At 40.1% G+C, this 25,075-nt stretch overlaps 2 protein-coding genes across 2 annotated transcripts; both read right to left on the reverse strand.

Moving 5' to 3' along the window:
* Positions 1–336: 336 nt before the first annotated feature.
* On the reverse strand, positions 337–5,329 carry LOC111219235 (neurexophilin-2-like). Its single transcript, XM_022741850.1, has 2 exons — positions 5,273–5,329; positions 337–1,281 (listed from the first exon to the last, which is right to left on the reverse strand). Exons 1-2 carry the CDS (start codon positions 5,327–5,329, stop codon positions 439–441), a joined length of 900 nt encoding a protein of 299 aa, XP_022597571.1. The 3' UTR covers positions 337–438.
* A 4,369-nt stretch (positions 5,330–9,698) lies between these two features.
* On the reverse strand, positions 9,699–12,723 carry LOC111219184 (kelch-like protein 10). Its single transcript, XM_022741798.1, has 5 exons — positions 12,605–12,723; positions 11,424–11,910; positions 10,661–11,278; positions 10,315–10,464; positions 9,699–10,049 (listed from the first exon to the last, which is right to left on the reverse strand). Exons 2-5 carry the CDS (start codon positions 11,841–11,843, stop codon positions 9,699–9,701), a joined length of 1,539 nt encoding a protein of 512 aa, XP_022597519.1. The 5' UTR covers positions 11,844–11,910; positions 12,605–12,723.
* Positions 12,724–25,075: the final 12,352 nt, after the last annotated feature.

A 25,075-nucleotide genomic window follows, 5' to 3' on the forward strand; every position in this document is an offset into this window, starting at 1 on the left:
CTGTGCAATGAACAAGCGCTCTTCAAGTCAGTTCATGCTTCCAGAACTACAGATGATTCTTTCCCTAGAGATGAATCTATTTTGTTTTATTAATGAGTCAAGAAGTCACATCTTTCACATAGTAAGTAACTAGTTTCAGTTTAAAGTCTTCACATCTATTAATACATATTCAGAAAACAAAATTCATAAAACACAATACACAAAGTGATATGATGAATCAATCACACTGGGTGAGTGTAGTTTCAGAAAACAACAAAGCTCATGTTCTGCTATCAACACATTATCATACATCTCACTGACATGTTGAAAATGAGTTTTTAGCGGCGTATAAAAACAGTCAACCTCAAACCCATTTTGAAAAACTGAACTCATGATTTTGAAGGACGTGTGAAAAGTCAAAAATGGTGTGATGTCTCAGTTTCAGCCTTGCAGAATCTGTCAACCAAAGTGCTGCTGGTTCTGCTCTGTCTGGAAGTTGTGGTCTGGACAGATTTTCTGCACCAGCCTGTAATCGGTGCTGGTGAAGGCGATGAAGATGCATATAACCTTAAAGGGCTTGGCACAGATCCAGGCTGCCTGAGACTGGGTGTTTTCTGAGTAGCAGGTCTGCCCCGGGTCATACATGCAGGGTTTGGTCTTCTTGGACCGGTTGGTTCTCTGGTATTCAATCCGGCAGTTAAGTTCGGTCACCATCATCATGTCCTGCTGCTGCTTCTGCTGGTCAGGGGGGGGGGGACTGGTCGACTGAGGGGGATTCTGGAAGTGAGACATCACATCTGGAACCAGGACTGAGTTTTTGGTGTGAGTGCTCTGAGTCACAGGATCCAGAACTTCCCATTCTACAGCTTTGGAGGGCGGGACGATGCTGACAGATATGTTCCCCAGACGGGAGGAGTTGTGCCGGAAGTAGACACTGAAAGTCCCGTTGATGTGGTCAACGATTTTCCCCGTCACCAGGAGGCTGAACTTCATTGTTTTCACGTTGAAGTAAAAATCACCCCAGCCCAGGATCTTCTTGGCCTTTGGGGATGTTTTAGCAGGAGGTTTGGATTTGGGAGCAGGGCGGTACACGTACTGATCCAAAGCTTGGGAGAAGTTCTGTGGCCAACCGTACGGGCCGAGCGAACCGTAAGCAGGTGTTTTGTGTTTGGTGGAGATTATCTGTAAATCTTTGGAGATATGTTTAACCTTCAGTGCAGCTCCCACAGCGTCTCCTCTTCCTCCGTCCTCCTCCCTCCATTGTGGGTTCTGTAAGTAAAAGGGCCTGGCTGTTTCTTGGACCTGCAGAGAGCAAAACATAAATGACTATAAAATTTTGTTGTCTCATTTAGAGTCGATTCAACTAAATCACAAAAAAACAACTTTTCCAGGTTTTGAGATCCTGTTATAACAGATATGAACATGATTTGTCTGTGATACTCACAGAACTGAACAATTATATGTAAAAAATATTAAACTTTATTTCCGGAAACTGCATCTTTGTTACTGTCATTGTGAACAGTTTTCATTGGAACTACCACCCATCAAAAGTAACAGGAGCTCTGTTTCAGCACAACAAACAAAATTCTGACATTTCCCTCAGAGATCTGAAAACTCTTTGCATGGCCAGATATAACTAGAGGTAAGTGATTAAATGTGTTTTTAGGATGAACCAGCCCCTAAATTCACAGAATAAAAGGAAATGTATTCCGTGTTTTGACTTGGGAAAAAAAGCTCAGGACACCATGTCAGTGGCTCGACATTGCTAAGAAGTGACAGTCAATGTTTTTTTGGAAGGCCATCATGTCTGTATCTGTACAGTTAATCTTTTAAGAACCTCTCTTTTTATGATCCAAAATAAACACATTTAATTGCTCCATTTAATTTCGGCAGTGAAAGTGTGTTACTGTATAAGTAACAAACGGATCTATAGAGTAAATGTTTTCCATTGAAAGATATTGTAGGCTCACATTTTTTCTGAAGCTGAAGTTGACATGACTGAGATACACAAATCAAACAGGCTTCTTCCAGAGTTTCAGTCTTTTTAGTATAAAAATCCCTTTTTGTGTTACTGTCCCTCCACTGCAGCAGCACAGAAATGCTGTCTATAGAAATACAAAAAACACATTTTGTAGTAAAAAGACTTTGACTCTGGATGACAAGTTGATTTCACGGTCATTTAAGGTTTCAGGAAGACAAAAGAAAACTACAATTCCTTTCCATTAATCTCTGACATGTTTCTCTGGCAAGACTGTAACTCTGAGACCAACACCTGTGTTTATATCACTCCATATTCATCATACTCATATCGTTTTTAATAGGTCTATCATATCAATATTAGCACCATACTATTAAAAGTGACAGGATAGACTGGAGAGAGAAAGATCTTTAGACCACCGGGACAACCGCAAATGAAGGACAGTTTAATTGTAGCTATGATACAAGGCAGCAGATAATCAATTCAAATAATTATGCTTTGATGTGTCAGATCGCCTGAATGAGGACAACAACTTGAAATTGATTGTGATCAATACTGTAGGTCAGCTCCTTCAGGCAAGGACTACAGAAAGGAACATGCACACACCCACACACAAAGTCACATTCATACTACCATTAACACATTTTAATTTGGCAGTCCTCCCTCATACTCACCTTCCTTTGTATAAACACTTTTCAGTGCGACCTTGATGATGAACTGCATCTATGGGTTTACTAATCCATATGCTTAGAAGAGAGGGCACATAGTCAACACACAAGTCACTGTTGAAAATATAAAAATGGTAAAATTGTGCATCTTTTCCATATTGAGCCTCTTCTCTGCTGAACATCTCAGCCCTCTCAAAGGGACTAAAAATCCCTTTTCTCCCCTCGTCCTCCCCTTGAATATCCATTCCATTCTGAAGTTGGTTTGGATTACAAACTTGAAATTAATAATGTATTAAGGTTCCACCTGGATTCACCTTGTCAAGTTATCACAACATCTGTTTCATCATTGCATTTGCCCATCTCCATTCACATTCCCCTCCATTCTGTTACTGTCCCTTACATGTTTGTTGGTACACTGAATGAAGGTATCTGAAACAAACAGTAGCCTATAAAACCCGCTTCTCTTACAGGTATGGGTAAACAGCTTGCAGATTATGTGCAAAACTAAATATTAGAATATCATTTATTCCTCCAATCAATACAGAATATGGAGGGACAACCTCCTGATGCATTTATAGAAAGTGCAGCATTTATTGTAGCTAATTGCTCAAAATGTTGAACCCTTTGAGAAATAGTAATTGTTTTTGCCATAGAAGTATCAGTCATAGTTTGGATTGCATTAGCACACACAGAGGAGAAGACATCAGTTATATACAGAAACATGGTTAATTCCACCTGACTGTTCCACTCAGTTAAAAAATAGCACTACACAGAAAATAAAAAAGAAGCGCGGCTGTGGAAATTAAGTGCTTGTTCAGATTGATGAAGCAGCTTATAATAAGCAAGGCAGCCACCTACTGTTTCAAATCCCAATAAATCCAGTCATTAGCGAGGATGTTTATGTGACTGATATCTCACAGTAGTAGTGTAGCACTGTGATGTGTTTGAATATAGCAAATGTACAGACACAAAATGTCAACAAAAATCAGTGAATTAAAAGTAAAAAATAATTGGATCACCTCACTATGTCAGGTGAATCCAGGTTTCTGACTTTATTTTCTTAATTCATTCATTAAAAACATTTAATTTTCAATTGTGGGAAACTGGTTTTTATGCTTTTAGACAACTCAGACATGAAATGTGCAAAAAAGTTCTGCTCACTTGTTGTTTAAGACTTCATTTCTGTTTCATCATAATGTGTCGAAGCCAGATGGAGGTTGAGGGTGATTCTCCCCCAGGTTTCTGAATAAACAGCTCCCACTATATCATTATTTCTCACCAACAAGTGGGATTCACATCACCCCTAACCACGCCAGCCCTGTGTGCCAATCTCTGCCTCTTCCTGTAACCAAGTGAGCTCCAGCTGTGCCTATTGTTACTGAGCCTAAATCTCCAACTGTGTGCTGTTCTCACCCACCCTAATTGGAGCTCACTGTGTGACAGCCGTGTCATTGGCTCTGTGTCAAGATGCCAGCACAGTGACTGCAACTGAGCAACAGCGTTGGAGTGGAAGCAAGAAGCACAACACCTGTGCAAAAGCACCTGCAGAGGAAAAAACTGAGAAAACTGAGAGCTGTAATTGCATTTTCGAGGACAGAGAGTACATTCTCGCCATTGGCTAAAAAGACACTTAATGCGTCAGTTTTTCAGACTTAACAAAAAAATGAAGTGACAGTGTTTCTTTAGCCCAAGGGGGATAAAAACTTTTTCAAACAGACAGAGACTGAACAATCATTTAGTTCAAGTAATAAAGTACAAAATGAGGTGTCTTTGAGGTTTCACCTGGCAGCTTCACCGTTAAAGGTACAGATGTTGCAAATGGCTGCTCATGCAGAACAGTTAAGAAAGTTCAATTAAAGACAGGAGAGCAGATTAAATTACAATTATGTCTGAAGGAGAATTAGACTAGAGTGAGAGTGGAAGAGTGGAACAAATTAAAATTTTGAGGACGGTACATATTCATTTTGGCTGAATTTCACAATCTGTTAGAAAAGTCAATTTTGATCAAGACTTTCTCAGATCATGAGATGCAAGCATTCAATTCTGAGTCTGTCTGTAGAAAACAGAAAAAAAGACCAGTGCCACGTTTATGTCTTAAAAGAATAAAACAGGATATTTCAAACTTTTCAATGGAAGATTTTGAAGATGTAAATCTCAAGAAGTCAGTAAAATTCTTACTGGAGTCAAACCTGAGCACAAATCATTTGACTTCTCACTTCTGTCTACTTCTTCAAATAATTTGGAGGATTTGCTCCAAATGTCATCTGGTTGTCTATTATCCTTTAATTAACTACCAGAAAGCTGTGGATGAATAATTTGGGCCTACATTTGTTTATTTTTGTAACAAAAGAATTGAAAATCTTGATTCTCAGGACCAACACATCCTTCCATCAAGAAAAAAAAACTAAACAGTTGAAAAAAGCAAAGCAAAACAAGACCACTGCCTGATTGTGCAACAATGCTGCAATATGATGAACAGTAGCAGAACCAAAACATGTGGGAATTTGAAATGAATTATTTGACAACAGCACAGATAAGTAGATCTGCAGAAAATTAAGCCTCCCGCTGCCACTGCAACAATAGCTTATGTTAACAGTGAGCACACAAGCCCAGTAGCAGAGCAGAGATGATCACTGATTATACTCACCGCTGAAGGGAGAAGCCAAAGACAGGTGATGGCAAAGTTCAAACACAGCGCCTTCATTTTGCAGCTGCAGCAGCAACGTTACTCCATCCAGAGATTCAGATTGTTTGAGAGGCAAACTGCCCGAAAGAATAAAGGGTGATTTACTGAGTTAAAGGCTACACTCACTTCAAAAGTAGAGAGGACATTCCGCAGTGAGAGACTGAAAAACCCCCAAGATCTGGAGTGAATACTCAGCTCAGTGCTCCTTCTCCCTCCCACCATCTCTCTCTCTCTCTCTCTCTCTCCATCTTTTCTTCCTCTCTCAATCCTTCAACACACACATACACACACACCACACCACACACACACCACACACACACATGCACACACACACACACACACATACACACACACACACACACACACACACACACACACACACACACACACACACACACACACATATTCCTCACTTGCCTCCCTGCTCATTTTCACCACCTGGCCGGCCCTTATTATGACTCATCAACCCGGGGAAAGGCGCTCTCAAGCGGGCACAGTTTGACAGCCCGCCCCGCTGTCCCTGCATACTTTAGCCACGGGGAGGCTGACAAAATGACAAGGGCTCTCTCTGGGAAATGTAAAAATCACTGACAAGTTTGGTGAGATTCTGCCACTGCCTCAGCCTATCAGTGGAATTTCAAGCCAACAAATCACTGCATGTAGGACTAACATACACGTGGTTGTGTTAAATAAAGAGGCATAATTAGAGCCTGACTATAAAAAAGAACATAAAGTTTCATGGTTCAAGCCCCTCAACATTCCCTGAAAGAAAAATAAATTCAAACCTATAATTAAATTGGTTTTAACAGGGTTTAGTTTTCAATGTCTGTCTTCTCTTCAGCTAAATAAAAGGGTTATTTAGTGTGTTACTGTAGGTGAGAAAAAGTTTCAGTGTTCACTGGAGAGTGTGAGTGTGATGTAATCACCTTCACACATGGGAACACCCAAGAAAGTGTTTGCAACATGTCTTACATCTAGACCAGTCATTAGCCCTCACCTTTACTGAAGGACACACACGTTGGATTATGTTTTCCTGCATGTTTTTAATCAAATGCTCAGGAGTTTATGTGCATTGGTTTCATAAACCAGGGCATAACACAATGGAACTTGACCAGACCACATTAGTAGCTAAACTTAATAGAGGCTATATGTGGATGGCCGCTGCTCTGAGTGATAGTTGGTGTATTTAAAAGTCCCCATATCTTGTTGTCACAAAGAATGAAGCTAGCTAAAAACATATCATCTACAGTTAGGCTAAATACCCGTGTGTCCTGATAGGACAGGGGCAGAACCATCAAAGATCCTCTATTAAGAAGATGACACATTACAGGCAGCGCCAGTGGTTTGAAATGGTTTCTGTTTCCTAAATGGGCGAGGTGGTGATTGTGCATGTGTAGTATTAGTTGCAAGTAGCAGAAAAACAGTAACTATTTCAATTTATGTGAAAAGCGTTTCACATTCACACTTTACTCAAGAGTCACACGATTGATCGTGAGTGATTTTTCAACAAAAAAAAGAGGTGTGGTTAAGATCGGTATATCCCACAATGCATAGTATGGCAGTTACAGGCTAAGTTGTTTTCATTTATCTCTCACACACAGCCTTTTTGGTACAACTATTGGAGGTTTTCAAACTTTTGCAAACAGTTATATATCGGAATTCAAAATAATTTCAATAAAGGTACTTTTGTACAGTGAAATGTAAGTGAGGATCCTGAGATGCAGAATGGGGTGGCCCACAGAAAAAAGTTGAAAACTATTTTTGCTTTCCTATAGAAAATATATATCTCTTGCTCCTATGGATAAATTCCTGTGAAGGATGGACAGAGTTATACCTAAACTTATGACTCCCTGTGCATGTGAAGTTTTGAGATATTTCACATATCAAGGAAATAAACTATAAAAAATTGTATAACCTTGAGCTACACTGCTTACATTGCCTATATTGAGTATGCCTTTTCAAAATGGCAATCAATAATAGAATTATTGATTTTGTTGAAGTGTAAATTTATACATAGTGTAAACACAAAGTTTAAGAAGTGAAGAGTTGTAAACAAGGAAGCAGTCAGGCTATGATTTTTGTGATGAAGTTTGGTCGTGTTAAACACAGCAAACATTTAAAACTAAATGAATCTTTCTTTACTTCTAAAGCTTCAAACACAGAATTCAGATCAGAGCATGGTCTCTGGTGAAGAACCTTCTGCCTCATCTTTATTTAACGTCGCCATCGTTAGGACACTGACAGGTTCAAACATGACCGATAGTGGAGGAGTTGGCTGTGATTGTTTTTTTTCATGTGATGAATACAGTGTATGGTCTGTCACATTTTCAAAATAGAGGAGAGTTCAGTGAAATTACATTTCTATAAGTGTTGCTCTGTGACCTTTCTCTCCACACACCTTAACCCATCACCCTCCGTGTTTTCATAAAACATTACTGAGATTTAATTTCATGTGTCAAAAGTCTAATGTAAACTTGTGTCTGTGTTTAAGAACATGTGTTTGGGGGTGTAAACAGTGTGAAAAGATTCTGCAAAACAGTAATGTTTGTCACATATAGTCACATATTTAGGGTAACATTCATAATCTTTAAATTAAGAAACACTGAACAGCTCTTCCGTTTACTGCAGTGAGTTGTGTGGACAACCTCCTGCTGTGACACAGGTGAACTCATGCTACAGGAAGTAGACAGTTGTCCGACTTTACTGCAGTCGTTTGATACTCCGTCCCTGAAGTCACCGGCAGCTCGCAGTGACCACAGAGAGAGGATCGTTGGTGACCATTATGTCAGGTGCAGTCAGCTGAAGTCAAACTCCAACCCAGATAAAAACTTTTGCGAGATCCCACGTGGATCTCACATGGGATCTAACTAACATATGATGTATTGCCAACTCCCCAGAACCTAAAACTCTGGGTAAATGGAGACCCGTTATGTTCATTGTGTTCAGTTACTGCAACTTTAAAGCACATTTTGTCAGGCTGTAAGGTTAGTCTGTCGCAAGGCCGGTATACGTGGCGACATAACCAGGTTTTAAAAAGCTTAGCTGCTATATATTAAATTCAACACGTTCGTAACAGTAAAATATTCTAAAACAGCCTCTCATCTGTGAAATGTTATTTATTACCTGTTACTTAGTTTTGGGAACAGATCACAACCGATAGCCAGAACTGTAAGTTGCAAGGTGGGGCCTCCATCGATCAGACTTGTTTGTCCAGCACATCCAAAAGATGCTTGATTAGATTGAAATCTGGGGAATTTGGAGGCCAAGTCAACACCTTGAACTTATGTTCCTCAAACCGACCATTCCTGAAGCATTGTTTTATTGTGGCAGGAGCATTCTCCTGCTGAAAGAGGCCACTGCCATTAGGGAATACTGTTTCCATGAAGGAGTCTACTTGGTCTGCAGCAATGTTTAGGTAACTGGTACGTGTCAAAGTAACATCCACATCAATGGCAGGACCCAAGGTTTCCCAGCAGAACAATGCCCAACGCACCACACTGCCTCCACTGGCTTGCCTTCTTCCCATAGTGCATCCTGGTGACATCTTTTCCCCACTAATGCACCCGGCCATCAATATGATGTAAAAAAAAACGTGATTCATCAGACCAGGCCAACTTCTTCCATTAGTTCTGATGCTCACGTGCCCACTGTAGGTGCTTTCAGCAGTGGACAGGGGTCTCTGACGGGCTGCGGCTACGCAGCCCCATACAGAGGTAGCTGTGATGCACTGTGTTGTCACACCTTTCTATCAGAACCAGCATTTTTCATCAATTTTTGCTACAGTAGCTCTTCTGTGGGATCAGACAACACAGACTATCCTTCACTCCCCATGCACATCAATGAGCCTTGGGTGCCCATGACCCTGTCACTGGTTCACCAGTTGTCCTTCCTTAGACCACTTCTGGTAGCTACTAACCACTGCAGACCAGGAACACTCAACAAGACCTACAGTTTTGGAGATGCTCTGACCGTCATCTAGCCATCACAATGTGGCCCTTGTCAAAGTCGCTCAGATCCTTACACTGGCCATTATGCTGCTTCCAACACATCAAATTTCTGGACTAAATGTTCACTTGCTGCCTAATACCCAATCGGGGAGGATTGGGTATTATGCTTCTCAAACATGCTGCAATAGGACATGTGGGATCACAAACATCATCTAGAGTGGCCCAATCAGCTCCTGGTGGCCTTGTCACAGCTGGAAAACTGCAGTCGAACACAGTGGAACAAAGGCTCTCTCTGTCTCTACCGACTTTGTCTTTTTGTACAGTGTACTGTTTTTGTGATGTTTTGATTCTTCTCCAGGGAGTTAGTACACAAACTTAAAATAGCAATGCTGTAGTTTAATGTATAGAGACATTTATTTACAGAACAATACAAGTCATAGTCAGATCTTCATCACTTCATCCTCTACATCTGAGGATTGCAGGGAGTAACGAGTGGCAGCATATTCGTCCATGTAGTTGTGTCCGTACACCACGCAGCAGCTCAGGGCGCTGCGGGAGATCTCCATGTCACAGACATCAGACCATTCACCAGTTTCCATATCATAGCACTCAACATCAGGCGTGGTGGTGAAGCCGTTGAAACCCCCCACCACAAAGAGGCGGTCATCGATCACTGCGATGCCAAAGTGACTACGGGGGTTCATCATGTGTGGCACATTGTGCCAGGTGTTATTGTTGGGGTTGTAGGCCTCAGCAGTATGCAGACGGCTGGTTCCATTGAAACCACCAACCTACACAAGGAAAGGTGAAATATATATATATATTTTTTTTTTTTCTAAATTTGACAACTTTCCGGCCTGAATATAATAAAGTTTTCAGCCTGAGTCTCAATAACAGTTTAACATTACATCACTACATTACTGCCCTGCATGTAAAGGTTGTTAGGGACAAAGCTCCATATCAGAGGAGCAGCCTCAGCTCTATTTGAAAACTGCTATCAACATCTTTTCATGCCTCTGTGTTTCTCAGTGTTTCTGTGTTAGGTGATGGGCTTACTGCAAAGACATGGTCTGAATAGGCCATGACGCCAACTCCACTGCGCCTGTTGCCCATGGAGGCGATCAGTGTCCACTGGTTGGTCTCTGGGTTGTAACATTCAGCCGTTGACAGGCATTCGTTCCCATTGAAGCCGCCACAAATGTACACCTGGAGAGAATTCAAGAGGTGGTCATTTTGTGAAATGGTTTACTAGACTTATTTTTGTTCAATGTAACTTCATGTTTTTCTTTATGCAAGCCCAAATGCTCGTAGAGTCAAACAAGAAATGTGCAACTTCTGTGCTTTCCCTGCCCCAACATAGATCCATCTCAGTTATTCTCAGCTGCTCTTCAGCTCAACCCACCTTGCCATGAAGAGTTGTGCAACTGGCGTCACTCCTCTGCTCTTGCATGGATGCAATTAAAGTCCACTGATTGGTTCTAGGTTGATAGCGCTCAGCAGTTTCAAGTCGATCGTGTCCATCATAACCTCCCATGGCGTATATGTACCCATCCATCACAGTGACGCTGACATAGCATCGTCTGGAATGCATTGGTGCTACCTCCTGCCAGGTGTGCATGTCCAGATCAAACCTGTACATACTGCTGAACTGTTCAACACCGTTAAAGCCACCCACACAGTACACTGATCCATTGAGGAAAGCAGTGCCATGGTAGGCCCGAGGAGCCTCCTCATCATCAGTTACACTGACCCAGCACTGTGCACGGACATCGTACGCCTCGATGCCATTGGTGGGACTGCCACCACTCCAGCCTCCAATGGCCAACAGGACTGCCGGGGGCAGGCGTGGACGGGCCAAAGAATGAAAAGAAATAGAGCTGGAGCACCTCTTTGTTCTAATATCAAGCATGGCATCCATGGTCTTAAGGAGAATTTGTCGACACTCTCCACTCGCCTTCACCACTTCGTTGTCAGTCACATTCTCCATCATGTATTCTGGACTCATCAAAGCCAGCCTGACCTGCACAGAGACATGAAGACAGCATAGAGCATGACCAATACTCCGGCATGGCTAGTATTATCAGCTGATTTTTGCTTATCTTAAATAACTTCTGTTCACAGAGTCATCAAAATAGTAGTATAGCAGTTGTTCAACGCTCATTTACCTCAGACAAAAGCAGAGAGATGTATTCTCTGCGTTGCTCAGGTGCGTAGGTGATCCAGCGGAGGATGGCCTCAAACACTGTTTTCTCCTTCTTCACACTGAGTTGGTCATTCTCAATCATTTTAGCAAGTTCCTGCACAGAGAGCAGCAGGAACTCCTCTGAGGTGGCAGCAACCTCCTCAAAGTGATTCAGAATGTAGAGGAAGGTCTTGCGTCTAAGTTCGGGGTAGTAATAGAGGTCTGTGAACCACCAGATGCCTATGCAGTTCTGTGGGGCCAGCTGCTCCTCCAGGATGTGACTGCAGGCTTCCAGGATGCCCATTACATTGAACCTGTCAGCCGCTATAAAAAGCTCTTGTATATTCTCTTGTGTCACATGAACAAAGCCGGTGTAGGCAAACTCAATGATGAGCCTCATCATGTCAGGTGACACATTGGGAATGTCAAAGACCTGACTGTCTGGGGTTGACCAGTGGGTAAAGAGAGCTCTGTAGGCCAGGAAGGAGACAAAACAAGGGAGTGAAAATAAAGTGTTCCAAGTGTTCAGATAAAAGTAACAATATAAAGCCTCTGTTACCCTTTTCAAAGCTGCTGTGGCCAAATTAAAATGAAATGGTGAACAGAAAACAAGCCCCGTCCTGTCACTGCACAGACTGACTTATTTTATAGATGATGTTTGTTGAGAAATGAACGAATTGGACCTTCAAAGTTAGTTAGCTAGTTAGACTTTTTTGTGTGAAATTCTTATAGGCTACCAGATGTTGTGTTTTCCAGTGAGACAGAGTTAAGATCTACTTTGGCAAGTATTTTTGAAAACTAGTGTTTACAATCACAAATTTAACTGAAATGATAAACTGATATTATTACCATTTGTAAATCAGTGTATATGAAAAACTTGCTCAGTGTGTGAAGTCAGTGAACATGCACCTTTAGTACAAACTTTAAGAAAACATTGGTTTCTTTTTAAAACAAAATGTGTAATGTGTTAATATTTCATATGTTCATGTGTTTTTTGGTGGATTTATATCTTCACTTGGTTGATACAACTTGTTTCTCCATGAATCATTCATTTATATTGGGTTGTTTTTTAGTTTACAAACTCTATGAATCATGCTGCTATTGTTTGCTCATTTGAAAAGTATAGAGCAGCTTTCCCCTGTTAAAACGTAATAACCAGCTCACCTGAAGTACGAGCTGCAGTTACACAGCAGGAGCTTGTGTACGTGAAATTCAACATCGTCCACTCTGATCACGGCGTCACAAAGCTGTTGCTCCAGACGGAGCTCATTATACACTGAGCTGTTCTCACTCATCTTTGCTCTTCAATGTGACACCTTTTACCCTTTGTATCTTTAGGTGCAAGTTGTGTGTGTTGTGTGAGAGAAATGTGTGCACTCACACAGGTCATGATGGGATTTTAGAATGGATCACTATGACATCACAGAATCTTGTCACAAACAGCAGCATTCTGATGCAGAACAACTTCATCTGTGTCTCATTGCCCTGCTTTAACTCATGTAATGTGTCAGCTAAACATTCCTTTAGCTCATTCATATTTGATTTTCTGCAGAAGTGCAGTTTTATATAGTTTTCTTGGTAAATTAAGGCATAAAGACTTAATGAAGTTAAGAGACTTTGCCCAAACTTGTATGCCACAGTTACAGTTTTCATTCTGTTTGCTGCTGGGCTTTCAACTGTATAAGTTTGCCAGAAGCCATTTCACAGAAAGGTATACCCTCTTTGTGGATTTCTGTCCTATCTACCTATTTTTTTCCTGTTTCATGTCAGGTCCTGCAGATGCAGACTTTCACCAATAAGAAACTGTGAAATTGTGCTGTTAGGACGGCAAGCCACTTTTTCTTCAAAGGCCTTATTTTGTTGGCTTATTCAAGGCACACTTAAATCATCACATCAAGAAACTTAAATCTGACAAGGGTCTCTGATGGTCACAAAGTCTTCTGCTGATCATACATAATATATATCCCCTCATATGGTCAGGCCTTGATGGGTCAAATATTTAACATTGATCATATCTATCCAAGATCTTACAAATGTGTTAAACCATATACAGTTGCCAAAACAAACACCCTGAGTAAAATACATCAGAGATGGGGAATGACAAAAAATGCTTCCTGGTCAGTGCCTTAACCTCCAGGCAAGGGTTAGTTAGTGAGTGGGAGGTACCAAAGTCAGAATTTGACATACAGTATAGGGGCTTTAATGAACTACAGCTTAAAGGATGACCTTAAAGTTAATGAATATCTAACACTTTTAACTTAATGACAGCATCACAGTGACACTCACATCTCATGTGCAGAAATGTAAATTGACATTAACCTACCCACATACGACTACAGATATGCCAGGGGCCAACTTTACATTACTTTCGGAACAGAAATGTAGGTAACAGGTAGTAATAATGAAAAAATAAATGATACTACATGTTACTGTACCTTACCCAAACTACACTGATGATTATTGCAGTCCAAAATAACTTTAAGGTTGTTGTTAAACATACAGTGCATCCGGAAACTATTCACACCCCTTCACTTTTCCCACATTTTGTTATCTTACAGCCTTATTCCAAAATGGATTAAATTCCTTTTTTTCCTCATCAATCTACACACAATACTCCATAATGACAAAGCGAAAAAGGTTTTTTAGAAAGTCTTGCAAATTTATTAAAAATAAAAAACTGAAATATCGCAGGTACATAGGTATTCACACCCTTTGCTATGACACTCAAAAGTAAGCTTAGGTGCATCCTGTTTCCATTGATCATCCTTGAGATGTGTCTACAACTTGATTGGAGTCTACCTGTAGTAAATCCAATTGATTGGACATGATTTGGAAAGGCACACACGTGTCTATATAAGGTTCCACTGTTGTCAATGCATGTCAGAGCAGAAACCAAGCCATGAAGTCAAAGGAATTGTCTATAGACCTCCAAGACAGGATTGTATCGAGGCACAGATCTGGGGAAGGGTACAAAAGCATTTCTGCAGCATTGAAGGTCCCGAAGAGCACAGTGGTCTCCATCATTCGTAAATGAAAGAAGTTTGGAACCACCTGGACTCTTCCTAGAGCGGGCTGCCCAGCCAAACTGAGCAATCGAGGGAGAAGGGCCTTGGTCAGGGAGGTGACCAAGAACCCAATGGTCACTCTGACAGAGCTTCAGCGTTCCTCTGTGGAGATGGGAGAACTTCCAGAAGGACAACCGTCTCTGCAGCACTCCACCAATCAAGCCTTTATGGTAGGGAGTGGCCAGACGGAAGCCTCTACTCAGTAAAAGGCACATGACAGCCCGCTTGGAGTTTGCCATAAGGCACCTAAAGGACTCTCAGACCATGAGAAACAAGATTCTCTGGTCTGATGAAACCAATATTGAACTCTTTGGTCTGAATGCCAAGCGTCACGTCTGGAGGAAACCAGGCACCTCTCATCACCTACCATCCCTACAGTGAAGCATGGTGGTGGCAGCATCATGCTGTGGGGATGTTTTACAGCAGCAGGAACTGGGAGACTAGTCAGGATCAAGGGAAAGATGAACGGAGCAAAGTACAGAGAGATCCTTGATGAAAACCTGCTCCAGAGCGCTCAGGACCTCAGACTGGGGCGAAGGTTTACCTTCCAACAGGACAATGACCCTAAGCACACAGCCAAGACAATGAAGGAGTGGCTTTAGGACAAGTCTGTGAATGTCCTTGAGTGGCCCGGCCAGAACCCAGACTTGGACCTGATTGAACATCTCTGGAAAGACCTGAAAATAGCTGTGCAGTGACACTCCCCATCTAACCTGACAGAGCTTGAGTGGATCTGCAGAGAAGAATGGGAAAAATACCCCAAATACAGGTGTACCAAGCTTGTAGCTTCATACCCAAGAAGACTTGAGGCTTTAATCACTGCCAAAGGTGCCTCAACAAAGTACTGAGTAAAGGGTGTGAATACTTATGTACATGCGATATTTCAGTTTTTTTATTTTTAATAAATTTGCAAAAATTTCTAAAAAACCTTTTTCACTTTGTCATTATGGGGTATTGTGTGTAGATTGATGAGGAAAAAAGGAATTTAATCCATTTTGGAATAAGGCTGTAACATAACAAAATGTGGGAAAAGTGAAGGAGTGTGAATACTTTCCGGATGCACTGTATATAACAACAATTTCACTGTGTCTTCAACATAAATTAGATTTGAAAAAAGATTTTCTGTCCTTGGGAATATACTGTGAATGTCATTGTATTCTTGTGCTTTGTCCCTCCTCCCCTCCAGCTTTCTGCAGTCTGGTCTTTCTCCCACCCACACTGCTTCTGAAGGGGATGACAGGAGCTGACGTGATGAGTAATATACTTTCACCACATGCACCACATATCCACCAAAATTACTAAAATGTGTTGGTCACACTGTTGAAGCTATATTCAATTTGTACTCATGATATCATACAGAGAAGTGATTAGGTGAAGGGAAGGATGAGAAAGTCACTTGTAGAGTCCCCAGGAAGGCTCAGGCAGCCCCACACTGAGAAGATGAAGGTAATCTTGGGTTTTTCAGCTGGGGCTCCTGACTGCAGCTACTGAAGAAACGTCATGATGTACTTTTGAGTATAGGGTGTGCTTTTGTATTTTAAGATGAGCTTCAATGAATGTGTATAAAGTAATGCACAGATTATCAGGGATGTATTTACAGTGGATTTGTGTAAATATAAATAGATGACATCTTTGAATTTGTCACTCATTGTATGCATCATGTACAGCAGTTGTTGTAACAATCAAGAAAAGTATACTGTATGTGCAACTGTCATCCAATGTGGAAAAATGTTTGTCTTTACTGTGAATTTACTTTAACATCAGAATTTAAGGAGAATATTAAGATTTTATGAATTTCATATTCTTTTATTTTCATTCATGAAGAAGAGTCATAGAGCAGTAAGTGTTTCCCTCCATGCCTGAGAAACCCTTATTAGGCAGTTACTTAAATACTGATTTCATATCTTGCCTCTCTGTTTCCAGTTATAGTTTGAAACTTGTCGGTCTCTCTCTAAGAGATCTCTCAATGATCTCAAAATAAAACAACAGAATCCCATCTCATTTACACACACTAAACAGAGTAAACACTTTGAGCAGACTGGCACCGACTCCGCTGTATTACGTGTCTATGACCACGAGAGGGTGCACACTTCAAAATAAACACTGATGGAAAACACTTCAGTTATGAATACTGAATCATTTCGAAATAACCTGCAACAATAATAATAAGATAATAAGAAATGATCAAGTTTAATATGTGAATGCTCACATCTCCATCGCTGTATAATAAAACTATCAAAAACACTATATAGACTTCTTTGTTTCCGGGCAGGTGGCAGAGACATAGTACATCCCTCTGAAGACCTCTGTGTGTTGAGTGTCAGCATGAAAACATATCGCTTTAACAACATTTATGACATGCATTGCTGTATGACCGGCGGATGGGACACGAGTAGAGTAGCTACAGTTCGCCAAGTCGCCTGTGGGAAGCAGAAACGGCCAAGCGGCGAATTAATCTGAAGAAGAAGAATGAGACGAAGGAGGAGGAGAAGAAGATGAAGAAGAAGTGACGTGGATCGGTGGTGGCACAACGTGGCTGTGAATGGACAGGAGATTGCAGAGGGAAGTGACGGATCAGGAAGTGAACTAGGAGGAATGGAATTTTTTTATTTATTTATTTATTTATTTATTATTAATTACATTACATATTCAAAGTAAGGCACAAAAGAAGTAGCCCAACAAAATTAACAAAGACAGACAACAAATATGCACAGCGCCAGGGGTTATAATCAGAGTTTGACACAATCAAATACAAACTGAAAGAGGTATAGTAAGAAAGATATTTTTAAAGAAGAATACTAAAATTTATATTAATATTTTAAATTTGGAGCACAGATTGAAGGTTTTCACAGCTTTATAGTTACATGAGGTAGATAATGTTCGGATTTAGGACTCTGCTTCCTTGTTAAAAGTACAAAAAGAAGGTTTAGTTTTTAACACCTTACATTTATGGATATAAAACTTGGCAATAATATGATGAGATTGCACAGAAAAAAATAGTTTTCTAGATCTTTTGTAAAAATTTGTGAACCCAAACAATACATCCTTCAAACAAAGTAAAGAGCATCATAGATAAAGTCCAAAATGAAGCGACGGATGCCTTGCCACAGATTACGGGTGTGTTCACAAGTCCAAAACAGATGCTGGGTGCATGTCACAAAAAGTGCAGTTTACGAGGAGGAATGGAAGTAGGAAGCGGGAAAGATGAAAATTGGAGTACTGAGCAGAAGATTAACGGCAGACGAAAGCGTAAAAAACAGAGACAGCAGAATGTAAGTTCTCACTTGGAAGAAACTGATAACGAGCATAACATCGTTGCAACAAGAGATCATAATGAAGAATATAAAGTAATCATTAAACTGGCTCAAGAAGGGGCAGCGTTTGGTGAGTGGAACCCGATTCAATGGAACAGATTAAAGAAAATGTGATAGGAGTGATGGTGGTAGAGGCAAAACGCCTAAAAACAACTCGTAATGGAGAAAAATGTGAGAGTCTGTCGATAATGGTGAAATTTGAGGAGGAAAGACTTCCGTCCAAAGTTTACATAGGGTACATGAGATATGAGGTTAAATCCTATGTCCCTCCGCCATTGAGGTGCTTTAAATGCCAGAAATATGGGGCACGTAGCAGCAGTGTGTAAAGACAAACAAAGATGTGGAAGATGTGCCGGTGAACATGAGAATGGAAAGTGCGAAAAAAGAGCGAAGCTTAGTGCTGCAAGTGTGGAGGAGAGCATATCTCAGCGCACTGAGGCTGTGAGGCTAGTAAGAGAGCAGCAGAGGTGCAACGACTCAAAGTTTCCCAAAGGATCACACATGCTGAAGCAGCTAAGAAGGTGGTAGTGAAGCCAGGCAAATCTAACACTGAGATAAGCAGTGCAGTAAGCAACAAAACAAGACTGTGTGAGGGATGTAATGAAGTTAAAGAAGATACACTGATTGTAGGAAAAAACGAATTTGTGTTGTTCATGGTCGATGTTATTAACTGATCTGCACAGACGGACAGGAGGCCGGAGAAGATCAAAATAATTGTTAAATCAGCAGAAATATATCTTGGGATCAAAGGTCTAGGGTGGGAAACAGTTGAAATGTTAAGCTCATAGTCACAATCATGGGATGGATGCTCATCATGGTCCTAATTATTCTGCAGTGGAATGCCAGAAGCGTCATCGTTAATGGTAAGGAATTTAAAAAAATTGTCTCAAATCTACGAGACAAACCCATATATATATATATATATATATGTGTGTGTGTGTGGGTGTGTGTGTGTGTATATACAAGAAATATGGCTGAAATCACAGTGGGATTTTGTAATACATGGCTACACAGCAATTAGAAATGATGAGAAGAATGGGAAAGGTGGTGGGCTGGCAACATTTGTGCAGGATGAGACAAGATTTAATACTGTCAATATAGAGAAAGAACATGAATCAATAGTGAACAAGATCTGGACAGGGAAAGAGGAAATAACAATAATTAATCATTATAATCCATGGAATATCCAATGTTTGGATACATTGAATACTATGGGTGGGCAAATATATGGTAAAATGGTATGGTGTGGGGATTTAAATGCACATAGCACATTGTGAGTGTGTAAAAAAATAGATGCAAATGGTTTAGTCATAGAGGAATTTATAGAAGATAAGGGTTTAGTATGTATGAATGATGGGAAGGGCACTAGTACCCTTCCTGTCATGAATGATGTGAAGGGTACAAAACACAGAAAGTGTAGTAGATCTGACATTGATTTCAAATGAAATGTTGGGTGTAACAACTTGGGAGGTGTTTAGTAAGTCACCAGTGGGGCAGTGATCATTATCCTACAAGAATTAAAGTGAGAATTTAAGTACAGCAAGAAGAGGAACTGATGATACTGAGATGGAAAATGGAGAAGGCAAATTGGGACATCTTTCAAGCAATAAATAAAAGTAGGTGTGAGCACTTACTTAGAGAAGATATTTCACATGTTGATGGATTCAATAAAAAAGTTGGTTGGAATCATTAAACAGTCAGCAGAGGGAACTATATCAAAGGGTGGAGGGAAGAGAGGTAAAAAGAGTGTACCATGGTGGGATGAGAATTGTAGAAAAGCTGCAAAAAGAAGGAACAGGGCGTTTAGACTTAGCATTTAGCATTTAGTTAAATAAACACTAATCATTAGAAACATTAATTGGGTGTAAAATGTCACAGGCAGTAGTTTGGAAGACTATAAGAACAACTAAAAAGGGCATATTGGAGACAATATTGTAATTAAATAGGGAGAGAGACACAGATGGCAGATATATGGGGAATGATTAGAAAAATGAGTGGAATTAGGAAAAACAAAACATTACCGGTGTTGATAAGTGACAACAAAACAGCTGTCAACAATATAGAAAAGGCAGAACTTCTGGCAGAAACTTTAGTTAAAATTCACAGCTCAAGAAACTCATCAGTAAAAGCTAGACAGTGTAGGGATAACACACTTGCACTGAATCCGAGTGTTAATGTAAGGAAACCTACAACAAGAGAAAATTTAGATTTACCTTTCAGTTTGTTTGGGTTAAAGATGTCTTCTCCAGGGAAAGATGGCATCTGCTACAGTATGTTAGCTCATCTGGACAATAGTGGAAGCACTGCTTGCTATATTAAAGCTGCTTAATTTACTTTGGCACACAGGGAAAATTCCAGTAGTATGGAAACAGTCAGTCATTGTGTCAATTTTGAAACCTGGTAAAGACCCCTCAGACCCCTCAAACTATAGACCAATAGCTCTTACATGGCAATTAGGGAAAACAATGGAAGGAATGATTACGAGAGGTTAACCTGTTTTCTAAAAAGTATAAAATAGGGAAATGGAAACAAATAAGGAAAGGGTGGTAGCTGTCTTTTTCGATGTAGAAAAAGCATATGATATGTTGTGGAAAGAAGGACTTCTCATTAAATTAAGTAAATCAGGTGTGGGAGGGAGGAAAGTGTGGGAGGGAAGTCATATAACTGGGTGCTTGACTTCCTATTCGGTAGGACAATAGAGGTAAGAAAAGGTAAAGAATTCTCAAGAGTATATCTAGTAGAGAACAGAACCCTGCAGGGCAGTGTTTGCAGTCCAGTGCTGTTTAATATCATGAGCTATGATGTTTTTGAGAAAGTTGAGAAAGGGATAGGCAAATCGCTGTATGCGGATGACAGGGCATTATGGATAAGAGGACGGAATTTAAGATTTACACAAAAGAAAATGCAGTTTGCCATTGAGATGGTGAAGCCATGGCAAATAAGCAGGCATTAAAACTATCTGTTGCAAAAACGCAAGTGATATGTTTTTCCAAACATAAGACAATATCTTTGAAACTTTATGACCAAACACTAGAACAGGTCAGTGTGATTTGGTTTCTTGGAGTATTATTTGATTAAAAGTTGACCTGGAGGCAGCACATCGAAAAAGTAAAAGACAAACGTAAAAGAGTCTACAATAGCTTATGGTGCCTGTCAGGACGAGACCAGGGAGCAACCAGAGCATCATTGTTCAATATATACCAGTCCCTTATGAGAGGGACATTAGATTATGGGTGTGTGGCTTATATGTCTGCAGCAGAGAGTCATCTTAATAAGTTGGATGTGGAACAAGCTCAAGGGGTAAGAAAATGTAGTGGAGCATTTAAAACATCTCCAGTAGCTGCCATGCAAGTGGAAATGGGGGAATAACTGCTTGACTGAGTAACTGAATTTGAAGAGTGAAGCTTATGTTGGCATACTGGATTCATTTGCTGGGTCATAGAAGCTCACACCCTAAAGGCCATCTTGCAGGACTGTTGGGAGCACAATGAAACCCATTCAAGTTTTCGTTGGGTAGGAAATAGTAAAGTCGAAAATGTAGGTTTAACTAACATACAGTGCAGTCCAACAGTCCCTTCTTCAGCCATTCCTCCATGGTTATTTCATATATCATTAGTCATTTAAACTTGCAGCAGCAATTAAAGAGGAAATCCAAACAGGCATATGCTGGGAGTATAGCACAAAATTACATTGAACAGCACTATGGGGATAAATTATTGGTATTCACGGATGGGTCAAAAGATCCTGAGACTGGACACACAGGAGTTGCAGCTTTCATCCCACAGTTCAGGGTTGCAATAAAGGAAAGAACCACAGATCGTTTATCAGTATATGCAGTTGAACTTGTTGCTAATCTGATAGCATTCAAATGGTTAGAGGAGAACAACAAAACAAATACATTAAGTGCATCAGATAGTTTGGCAGCACTCACAAGCATTAAATCTGTGAAATCATGTAGACAAGATATTTTATTTGAAATTCATCATGTAATACGCAGTATGTACAATAAGGGCTTGAGTGTCTGTTTTGTTTGGGTTCCTGCCCATGTAGGAGTAGAAGGAAACGGGGATGCTGACATACTGGCAAAACAATCACTTTAATTGCAAACAGTAAACATTAAAATCCAGTTAAGTAAAGCAGAAGGTAAAACAATCATAAAGAGTCAAATGCAAAAAAATATGGCAAGAATATTGGGACATACTAGAATACATCAGACACTACACAAAATATGTAAACATCCAATTGGTAGATGTGCACATTGTGGAGATTCAACATCAGTTAAGCATGTGCTGTTACAATGTAGAGGATATGAGGAAGAAAGAAAGACTCTAAGAGCAGCATTATTCAACGTTAGGAACCTACTCAGAGAAACATCAGGGATAATGTTTATTCATCTAATCATGTATCTCAAAACACAGGGTTGATAAACAGAATGTAGTCCTTTTTTCTTTTATTTAATTAATTAACTTTTATTATTATTTTCGTTCCATTCTAATGCTCCACACTCCAGTACGGCAGGTGGCGGTAATGCACCTGAAAGCTGGTTGCCAACCGCCAATCAAATCAAAAGAAGAAGAAGATGGAGAAGAAGCGCAAACAGCAGCAAAACAGGAAAGACAGAGAAAATGTCAAACTCCATTAAAACATGAGACCACTCTGTCTCTGGCACAGACAGGCTGGAAGAAGGTTTGTTTCTGTCGTGCACGGATTTATTGTGAACATCACTGACATTTACCAGAGAGATGAGGAGCTCCTCTGCACTGACTTTGTAGAACGCATGGACTACTTTGTTGTTGTTGTTGTTGTTGTTGTTGCTGCTGCTGCTAAGGGAAGGAGAGGAGAAGAAGAGGGACTTTATCTGGAGCAGCTAAAGGTCCACTTGTAAAATCTCATCATCCTGTAATCTGCTGATCATTGTTCCTATAGTCGGAGCTGATTCTGCCAATAAAGTCATCAGTTGAAAGCAGTCATAGATACTCATGATGTTTTAAAGACTGAAGATTTCACAGACTGACACTGCTGCTGGTGGTTATCAACAACAACACGTGGGGGACAGACCACCAATGAAAAAGCAAAGGAGGAATAAGAGTGCCATCTGGAAACCTGTGATGATGACGTGACCAAGGTGGTGTGCAACATATGTAAGAGAGTTGTGAGCAGAGGAAAGGATTTAGGGCATCTAACCGCCAGCGACCAGAGTAGCAGGAGATCACAAACAAACCAGACCCCTCACCCCTTACCAGCCGTGGCTCCACCTGTTTGCCTGAATCTCCAATCAGGAGCCCCAGATTCACTGAACTGCCAAATGACCCAGACAGTCACTGGAAATGTGGGTGCAATGATTTGCATGGATCTTTTGCCATATTCATTTGTAGAATGTTAGACAACAACACGCACAGTGTGCCAAGATGAGACATCCGTTTCCTCTGTGATTCTGTGCATTCATGCCCTCAGAGCTGTACTCATCAAACTTATAGAAATAAGGATGTGAGTGATCTGTTGGAGACTAGCAAGCTAGTCGCTTCACTGCAGAGCCCCCTGGAGGAACAGTTTCAACACATCTTTGAAACACCCACCAACATCTACACTACATTAAAGCCACTCTCTTGGACCCCAGATTTAAGATCTGCTTAAAATGCTGCTGCTCCAGACTACAGACTTCTCCCTATGAATGTGCCACAGCTGGTTTTCACCAAGTACAATTTGAATAACTGTCTTTTGTTGCCTGCTGTCTTGTCTTAAAGATGCTGTACTGTTTGTTTCATGTCATTGTTCAAACTGTGAATCAAGGATGCAAACAGATAGAAACTGATTTAGTAGGACACAAGTATATTAATAAAACTGGATTAACAGTCTTCAGTGTCCTTTAGTATGTAAAAGTCCTTGTGGTGATAATAGAAGAAGCAGTTATAAATGCTGTAGAGATGTCTTACAGCTAGGCTCTCTATGTTTAATGTCCCCAGAATGTGAAGTGAGGATGATTTTATGCATGCTCCTCAAAAACCTTTAATCAAGCGTGCTGGGCATCCGACACACTGCACTGGATCTTTGAAAGATCAACTGCATAATGACTTTTACGTTCACTGGTCACACATCATTCTTCACATCTTTGAGAGTCACAAACAATAAAAACTGTCAACAAGGACATTCCTCGCTGTCTTTGCACAGAGGACAAGGATTTTTCTGAATCTGAAACTCATGGAACTGTAATGTTGTCGAGGCCGGAAATTCTTTTCACATGTTGGTTGTATTTTATTATCACTGTGTGATGCATTATATTTATCACACTGTGTAGCTTCTTATATTTTAATTTGTACATTTTGATAGACATGTCGATTTTGTTTTATTTATTTGTTTGTTTTTATTCCCATAAAACTGTCATTGATTTGAGGGAAATGTGTCAATGAAATAATGGCGGAAAATAGTATATCAATGCAAAACATACTGCATGACTGCTTAATGCAAGGCCATTAGACCCTATCATAAGCTTTGGCTATGGTTAACATCACCAGGTTATTAAGCCAATTTGCAGATCACAGTTAAAGAAAGTCAAAAGTCAAGATCTGAAAAAAATTATTTGTAAATGCAACAAATTCTGACAAGGAAATATTTTTGAACTTAATGAAACTCGATGCATCTCCTTCTATCATCTATTTTGGTTTTAAGTACTATGTTGCTTTTTGGAAACAATTAAATAGTTTAGCAGTGCACTTCAGGTTTAATATTTGAAACATGTATACTTCAGGCATTCAACTAACTATCAGCAGTAATAAGTGCAAACATATTAAACCATTTAAGCACTTTTGCTTTTTTACACATTTAGACAGATTTTCTGCACTATGTCAGGATCACATATGAAATTACATGCAAACCCAATCTTGAAAATTGTCTCTGCAATTTCTTTTAATACAAAGTTATGTACATGCTGAAATGGCTTTGGAACAAGCAGTAAAATGTAAATTAATAGTAATGTTAAATGGGACTAAAGAGCTAGTTGAACAACCCTAAAAATTAAACATGGAGTCTTTGTGTTTACAGTTTGATTCACTATCAATTTTCCATTTGCCACCCCTGCCACCATTTATCTATGATACCTTTAAAAACTGTTTTTTCAAATTGATTTAGAAATACATGGATACATTTCTTTAATCTTATGTTAAGCCTTTATTAGTTGTTTACCCTCATATTAATTAATGAATTGCTTTATGTACTTCTGCAAGGCTCTCCAGGTTTTCAATGCTAGCTACTGTATAGTC

Source organism: Seriola dumerili, unplaced genomic scaffold (genome assembly GCF_002260705.1).
Source record: "Seriola dumerili isolate Sdu_G_001 unplaced genomic scaffold, Sdu_1.0 BDQW01000056.1, whole genome shotgun sequence".
NCBI classification, from domain to species: domain Eukaryota; kingdom Metazoa; phylum Chordata; class Actinopteri; order Carangiformes; family Carangidae; genus Seriola; species Seriola dumerili.

Excerpts from the sequence above, each read along its gene's own strand:
- LOC111219235 (XM_022741850.1), bottom strand. The coding sequence starts at position 5,329 with ATGAAGGCGCTGTGTTTGAACTTTGCCATCACCTGTCTTTGGCTTCTC. Across the intron at positions 1,282-5,272 it reads TTTGGCTTCTCCCTTCAGCG|GTCCAAGAAACAGCCAGGCC; the intron begins GTGAGTATAATC and ends TGCTCTCTGCAG.
- LOC111219184 (XM_022741798.1), bottom strand. The coding sequence starts at position 11,843 with ATGATGAGGCTCATCATTGAGTTTGCCTACACCGGCTTTGTTCATGTG. Across the intron at positions 11,279-11,423 it reads TCTCTCTGCTTTTGTCTGAG|GTCAGGCTGGCTTTGATGAG; the intron begins GTAAATGAGCGT and ends GTCTCTGTGCAG. Across the intron at positions 10,465-10,660 it reads GCACAACTCTTCATGGCAAG|GTGTACATTTGTGGCGGCTT; the intron begins GTGGGTTGAGCT and ends AATTCTCTCCAG.